Source organism: Salmo trutta, chromosome 14 (assembly GCF_901001165.1).
Source record: "Salmo trutta chromosome 14, fSalTru1.1, whole genome shotgun sequence".
Lineage (NCBI taxonomy): Eukaryota > Metazoa > Chordata > Actinopteri > Salmoniformes > Salmonidae > Salmo > Salmo trutta.
In genome coordinates, this window is record NC_042970.1 from 81,265,521 (window position 1) to 81,273,168 (window position 7,648).

At 48.7% G+C, this 7,648-nt stretch overlaps 1 protein-coding gene across 1 annotated transcript in view; it reads left to right on the forward strand.

The window, feature by feature from the left end:
* Positions 1 to 1,148: 1,148 nt before the first annotated feature.
* LOC115147618 (Na(+)/H(+) exchange regulatory cofactor NHE-RF2) overlaps positions 1,149 to 7,648 on the forward strand; it is a 33,025-nt gene continuing 26,525 nt past the window's right edge. The window contains exons 1-2 of the mRNA XM_029689894.1: positions 1,149 to 1,712; positions 5,319 to 5,624. Coding sequence (XP_029545754.1) covers positions 1,506 to 1,712; positions 5,319 to 5,624 — 513 coding nt within the window. The 5' untranslated portion in view covers positions 1,149 to 1,505. The remainder of the gene's footprint in view (positions 1,713 to 5,318; positions 5,625 to 7,648) is intronic.

Here is a 7,648-nt window from a genome sequence, read left to right on the forward strand (position 1 = left end):
ATTCTTACCTCTTTATTGATTGATATCCATTGAATTGTGTCCATTTTCTGTTTTAGAAAGATTTGTACAAATATGAAAAGATAGATGGTATCATCATAAAACAATATCCATTTAGATTGTATACAGGACCTTAAATTGAGGAGCTCTTTACATTCTTCAGTTCAGTTCCTGCACCTGCTGTCCTTTCCAATTCAAATCAAAATGTTTCAGATGGACAGTTAGGCTCCTGCAAGAACCCCCAACAACTAAGGAGGTTCCTCGATGAGCCCCACCTCCTGTGGGGTTCTTGGAAGAACCTTTTGGGGGCAATTTTCAGTGCCAAGAACCCTAAGGTTCTTCAAAGAACGTTGAAGATCTTAGAAGAACCCTTGTTGAACCCCTAATTTTTAGTGTACTCTGTGTCTCTCTATCTCTCTCTATCTCTCTCTATCTCTCTCTTCCTTCCTCTCTCAGCCTCTCTTCCTCCCTCTCTCAGCCTCTCTCTATCTCTCTTCCTCCCCCTCTATCTCTCTCTTCCTCCCTCTCTCAGCCTCTCTATCTCTCTCTTCCTCTGTCTCTTTCTTTCACAGCCAACAGATGAGGAAGACTTCCCTCTTATCCAGGTCGCAATCCTGAAACGACCTGCCTGTTGCGGCTCCAAGTAGAAGTTGCTCATAGGCACAGATCTAGGATCAGATCACCCTCCCTCAACCCCGACCTTAACCATTAGATTGGGTTGTGCAACAACTGACTTTAGATCAGTGTATCCAGACTATATAACGGGAAATAGATGTATTATCAGGCGTGGGATTCGGGCAGCAGGTATATAAGCGCTTCCTGGATCTCTTTTAGCCTATATGGGCAATGTATCATCATATTTCTCCCACGAGTGTTTTTACATCGGAGTGTGTGTGTCGCGCGGTGCAGGTGCGAACAGAACGGAACGCAGAGGCACCTGTTGCTATTCGTCATTGCCACTGTAGCGCGGATTGGGGCAGGATCGCCTTCACACACACACACACACACACACACACACACACACACACACACACACGGGGATTTAGGCTACTGTGTGTGTGTGAAGCAGCTATTCCCTAATCTCTGATCTTCTGGATAAACCCTCGGGTAGGCTCGAGGTAATCTACGGTAATTTAACTAACGACAGTGTCCTAGTTGAACAACTTTACGGTTATCGTTTTTCCAGCCCCGGGGACTGGAGAGTTAGTGTTAGACTGTATGCTGCTGTTTCGGATTGATTGACATCTCGCCTCCTTTTGAGTAGCCAACGTGTATATTTCTTTCTTTACTTTGTGGTTTGGATACTTTTGTCTGTGTTCAGCACAGTCACACCAGTGCGCATCATCATGGTGAAAGGGGTGTTTTGGGCCGCGGATGTCTGTGATCGTTCCTTCGGACTGAAACGCCTGTCCTACCTGGGATAGGTAGCTTAACCTAACCTGGTTCCCGGTTTGAGGAACTTTACATTTTCATCGGACTCTACATTTTTCACACGGACATTCTATAGAATGGAGTGGGAGCTGAGACCACGGCTTTGTTTCCTAACGAAAGGGCCGCGCGGCTACGGCTTTCACCTTCACGGCGAGCGGAATAAAGGCGGACAGTTCATACGGAAAGTGGAACCCGGTTCGTCCGCGGAGCTTTCGGGGCTGCGCGCGGGGGACCGGCTCGTGGAAGTGAACGGGGAAAACGTGGAAGACGAGACGCACCATCAAGTGAGTGCTTTCTCTGTCAATTCAATTTCAATTCAATGGGTTTTATTGTCGTGGGAAACATATGTTTACATTGCCAAAGCAAGTGAAATGGATAAACAAAAGTGAAATAATCAGAAATGAACAGTAATCATTACACTCACGAAAGTTTCAAAATAATAGAGACATTTCAAATGTTACATTATGGGTATGTACAGTGTTGTAATGATGTGCAAATAGTTGAAGTACAAAAGGGAAAATAAATAAACCTAAATATGAGCTGTATTTACAATGGTGTTTGTTCTTCACTTGTTGCCCTTTTCTTGTGGCAGAAAGTGCAGGAAGTGCAGCTCAGTTTCCACCTCATTTTGTGGGCAGTGTTGCACATAGCCTGTCTTCTCTTGAGAGACAGGTCTGCCTACAGTGGCCTTTCTCAATAGCAAGGCTATGCTCACTGAATCTGTACATAGTCAAAGCTTTCCTTCATTTTGGTCAGTCACAGTTTTTAGGTATTCTCTCTCTTCTGTCTCTGTGTGTGTGTGTGTGAGTGTGTGTGTGAGTGAGTGCGACTCGAGTGTGTGTGTGTGTGTGTGTGTGTGTGTGTGTGTGTTACAGTATGCGTGTGAACCACAGACAACAGGTTACCTTCTACCTGTTTGCCCACTTAAGGTTTAGATGTGATTAGATCCCATTTAGCCGACGTCAACATCTAGTTTTCCGGGGGTCCGACACATAACGAAAAAGACATTACAGACTACTTCCTGTAGCCTTAGGGGATGGACAGTGAACTGGGTCAAATGAGTCCTTATTGTTATGGGAATCAATGGAAGGTATTGTGGAGCTGGGACTATGTGTGTTAGTCTTGTTGAAAACAAACTCAGGTCTTTGAAACTGGGTTGAGGTTGTCACACCAACAGCTATTTGCCCGAGATGTGGTCGGATCACCTTTTAACCCTTTAACTACCCCTGTCTCCAGCAGGGTTGGGGTCAATTCCAGTTCAATTCCAGCCCATTCAGGAAGTAGGCTGCACTGAAATTCTAATTCTCTTCAATGCTTTTCAATGAGGAAAATTTGGAATTGGAATTTGGTTTACTTTCTTAATTGAAATGGAATTGACAACCCTACTCTCCATGTTAACCCATTACTCTCTCTTTCTCTCTCTCTCTCCCTTCTTCCTTGTCCTCTGCCACCATCCCTCTGTTGGCTCTGTCATTATTCCTCAACCCATCTAAAGTATCTTCTCTCATTCACCTTTTCATCTCTCTCTCTCCTCCTTACTTTCCTCTCCATTGTTTTTCCTCCCTCTCTCTCTAATCCATCTGTCACTCCCTCTCTCCCCTCCTCCCTCTCTCTCTAATCCATCTGTCACTCCCTCTCTCCCCTCCGCCCTCTCTCTCTAATCCATCTGTCACTCCCTCTCTCCCCTCCTCCCTCTCTCTCTAATCCATCTGTCACTCCCTCTCTCCCCTCCTCCCTCTCTCTCTAATCCATCTGTCACTCCCTCTCTCCCCTCCTCCCTCTCTCTCTAATCCATCTGTCACTCCCTCTCTCCCCTCCTCCCTCTCTCTCTAATCCATCTGTCACTCCCTCTCTCCCCTCCTCCCTCTCTCTCTAATCCATCTGTCACTCCCTCTCTCCCCTCCTCCCTCTCTCTCTAATCCATCTGTCACTCCCTCTCTCCCCTCCTCCCTCTCTCTCTAATCCATCTGTCACTCCCTCTCTCCCCTCCTCCCTCTCTCTCTAATCCATCTGTCACTCCTTCTCTCCCCTCCTCCCTCTCTCTCTAATCCATCTGTCACTCCCTCTCTCCCCTCCTCCCTCTCTCTCTAATCCATCTGTCACTCCCTCTCTCCCCTCCTCCCTCTCTCTCTAATCCATCTGTCACTCCCTCTCACAATTTGAGCTTTATTGACATGACTATGAACGGTCCAACAAAAATGTGGAAGCAGTTAATAATTTATCCCCCTCTCTCTTTTTCTCCCTATATCTCTCCTCTCTCCCCTCCTCCCTCTCTCCCCTCTCTCTTTTTCTCCCTATATCTCTCCTCTCTCCCCTCCTCCCTCTCTCTTTTTCTCCCTATATCTCTCCTCTCTCCCCTCCTCCCTCTCTCCCCTCTCTCTTTTTCTCCCTATATCTCTCCTCTCTCCCCTCCTCCCTCTCTCTTTTTCTCCCTATATCTCTCCTCTCTCCCCTCCTCCCTCTCTCCCCTCTCTCTTTTTCTCCCTATATCTCTCCTCTCTCCCCTCCTCCCTCTCTCCCCCCTCTCTTTTTCTCCCTATATCTCTCCTCTCTCCCCTCCTCCCTCTCTCCCCTCTCTCTTTTTCTCCCTATATCTCTCCTCTCTCCCTTCCTCCCTCTCTCTTTTTCTCCCTATATCTCTCCTCTCTCCCCTCCTCCCTCTCTCTTTTTCTCCCTATATCTCTCCTCTCTCCCCTCCTCCCTCTCTCTTTTTCTCCCTATATCTCTCCTCTCTCCCCTCCTCCCTCTCTCCCCTATCTCTTTTTCTCCCTATATCTCTCCTCTCTCCCCTCCTCCCTCTCTCTTTTTCTCCCTATATCTCTCCTCTCTCCCCTCCTCCCTCTCTCTTTTTCTCCCTATATCTCTCCTCTCTCCCCTCCTCCCTCTCTCCCCTCTCTCTTTTTCTCCCTATATCTCTCCTCTCTCCCCTCCTCCCTCTCTCTTTTTCTCCCTATATCTCTCCTCTCTCCCCTCCTCCCTCTCTCCCCTCTCTCTTTTTCTCCCTATATCTCTCCTCTCTCCCCTCCTCCCTCTCTCTTTTTCTCCCTATATCTCTCCTCTCTCCCCTCCTCCCTCTCTCCCCTCTCTCTTTTTCTCCCTATATCTCTCCTCTCTCCCCTCCTCCCTCTCTCTTTTTCTCCCTATATCTCTCCTCTCTCCCCTCCTCCCTCTCTCCCCTCTCTCTTTTTCTCCCTATATCTCTCCTCTCTCCCCTCCTCCCTCTCTCCCCCCTCTCTCTCAATTCAATTCAAATCAATTCAAGGGGTTTTACTGTCATGGGAAACATATGTTAACGTTGCCAAAGCAAGTGAAGTAGTTAATATACAAAAGTGAAATAAACAATAAAAATGAACAGTAAACATTTTACATACTGAAGTTTCAAAAGAATAAAGACATTTCAAATGTCATATTATGTGTATATACAGTGTTGTAACGATGCACAAATGGTTAATGTACAAAAGGGAAAATAAATAAACATAAATATGGGTTGTATTTACAATGGTGTTTGTTTTTCTTTTCTTGTGGCAACAGGTCACACATCTTGCTGCTGTGATGTCACACTGTGCTATTTCACCCAGTAGATATGAGAGTTTATCAGAATCTGGTTTGTTTTCGAATTCTTTGTGGATCTGTGTAATCTGAGGGAAATATGTGTCTCTAATATGGTCATACACTTGGCAGGAGGTTAGGAAGTGCAGCTTAAATTTGGGTCAGTCACAGTGGTCAGGTATTCTGCCACTGTATACTCTCTGTTTAGGGCCAAATAGCATTCTAGTTTGCTCAGTTTTTTTGTTAATTCTTTCCAATGTGTCAAGTAATGATGTTTTTGTTTTGTCATGATTTGGTTGGGTGTAATTGTGTTGCTGTCTCTATCACCCTCTTCCCTCTAGGTAGTGTATCGAATCAGAGCAGTGGAGCATCGCACCAGGTTGCTGGTCATCGACAAAGAGACAGATGATTACCTGCGTGGTCATGGGCTGGCCTGCACAGAGGACCTCGCCGTTGAGATGGGCAATCTCTCTCCCCGGCCCTCCCCCTTCACCTCCCCCTCAGCCTCCCCTGTAGCCCAGGGGGAAGTCCTCTCACCCTCACCCATACACATCCTCACTAAAGCACTCAAACACACCTCTGCCTCACCCAGAAGGATGGATACACGATCGCCGACGTCAAGCCTGATGATTGGCACCAAGAAAAGGGTAGGTGATGTGGTAGGGTAGATGGTATCTATTCAGTGGGGATACTTGGTCACTCTCTGAGCACAAAAACAGTTGTATTTCATTTCTAGTGAACCTAGCGCTGCTAGGCGGTCCCAGTTCGCTACCTTCCTCCGCTCGGCCCTAACCCTTCAATGTTTTCAGATCTGTAAGGTGGAAGCTGAACCTACTAACACCTTTAGCCACACTAACATCGAGGGGTTAGGGCCAAGGTGAAGGGATAGGGAACGATTTGGGACTGGCTGCAAGAGTGTCCACTACAGGTCCTGTGTGGATCAGGTGGTAGAGCATGGTGCTTGCAACACCAGGGCTGTGGGTCCTGTGTGGATCAGTTGGTAGAGCATGGTGCTTGCAACGCCAGGGCTGTGGGTCCTGTGTGGATCAGGTGGTAGAGCATGGTGCTTGCAACGCCAGGGCTGTGGGTCCTGTGTGGATCAGGTGGTAGAGCATGGTGCTTGCAACGCCAGGGCTGTGGGTCCTGTGTGGATCAGTTGGTAGAGCATGGTGCTTGCAACACCAGGGCTGTGGGTCCTGTGTGGATCAGGTGGTAGAGCATGGTGCTTGCCACGCCAGGGCTGTGGGTCCTGTGTGGATCAGGTGGTAGAGCATGGTGCTTGCAACACCAGGGCTGTGGGTCCTGTGTGGATCAGGTGGTAGAGCATTGTGCTTGCAACGCCAGGGCTGTGGGTCCTGTGTGGATCAGTTGGTAGAGCAGGGTGCTTGCAACACCAGGGCTGTGGGTCCTGTGTGGATCAGTTGGTAGAGCAGGGTGCTTGCAACACCAGGGCTGTGGGTCCTGTGTGGATCAGTTGGTAGAGCATGGTGCTTGCAATGCCAGGGCTGTGGGTCCTGTGTGGATCAGGTGGTAGAGCATGGTGCTTGCAACACCAGGGCTGTGGGTCCTGTGTGGATCAGGTGGTAGAGCATGGTGCTTGCAACGCAAGGGCTGTGGGTCCTGTGTGGATCAGGTGGTAGAGCATGGTGCTTGCAATGCCAGGGCTGTGGGTCCTGTGTGGATCAGTTGGTAGAGCATGGTGCTTGCAACACCAGGGCTGTGGGTCCTGTGTGGATCAGGTGGTAGAGCATGGTGCTTGCAACGCCAGGGCTGTGGGTCCTGTGTGGATCAGGTGGTAGAGCATGGTGCTTGCAACGCCAGGGCTGTGGGTCCTGTGTGGATCAGGTGGTAGGGCATGGTGCTTGCAACACCAGGGCTGTGGGTCCTGTGTGGATCAGGTGGTAGAGCATGGTGCTTGCAACACCAGGGCTGTGGGTCCTGTGTGGATCAGGTGGTAGAGCATGGTGCTTGCAACGCCAGGGCTGTGGGTCCTGTGTGGATCAGGTGGTAGAGCATGGTGCTTGCAACACCAGGGCTGTGGGTCCTGTGTGGATCAGGTGGTAGAGCATGGTGCTTGCAACACCAGGGCTGTGGGTCCTGTGTGGATCAGGTGGTAGAGCATGGTGCTTGCAACGCCAGGGCTGTGGGTCCTGTGTGGATCAGGTGGTAGAGCATGGTGCTTGCAACACCAGGGCTGTGGGTCCTGTGTGGATCAGGTGGTAGAGCATGGTGCTTGCAACACCAGCGCTGTGGGTTTGATTCCCACAGGGAGGCCAGTATGCAAATGTATAGACACACTACTGTAACCACTTTGGATAAGAGTGTCTGCAAAATATTTTTTTTAAATTGGCTCACTATTATACCAGGGTTACAATAGTTAACCCTTCCTTTTCAGTTAAGCTGTTCAGCTCCTAACTTGAATTGCAGGGTCTGTATCCACAAAGTGTGTAGGAGTTGGATTGCTGATCAAGGATCAGGTCCCCACCTGTCCATGTAGTCTTATTCATTATAATCTAAAAGGCTAAACTGATCCTAGATCAGATCCCCAACAGTCCATGTAGTCTTATTCATTATAATCTAAAAGGTGAAACTTAGCTCCCGAGTGGCGCAGCAGTTTTTAGGTATCACTACAGCCCATGGTTCAATCCCAGGCTGTGTCACACCCGGCCAT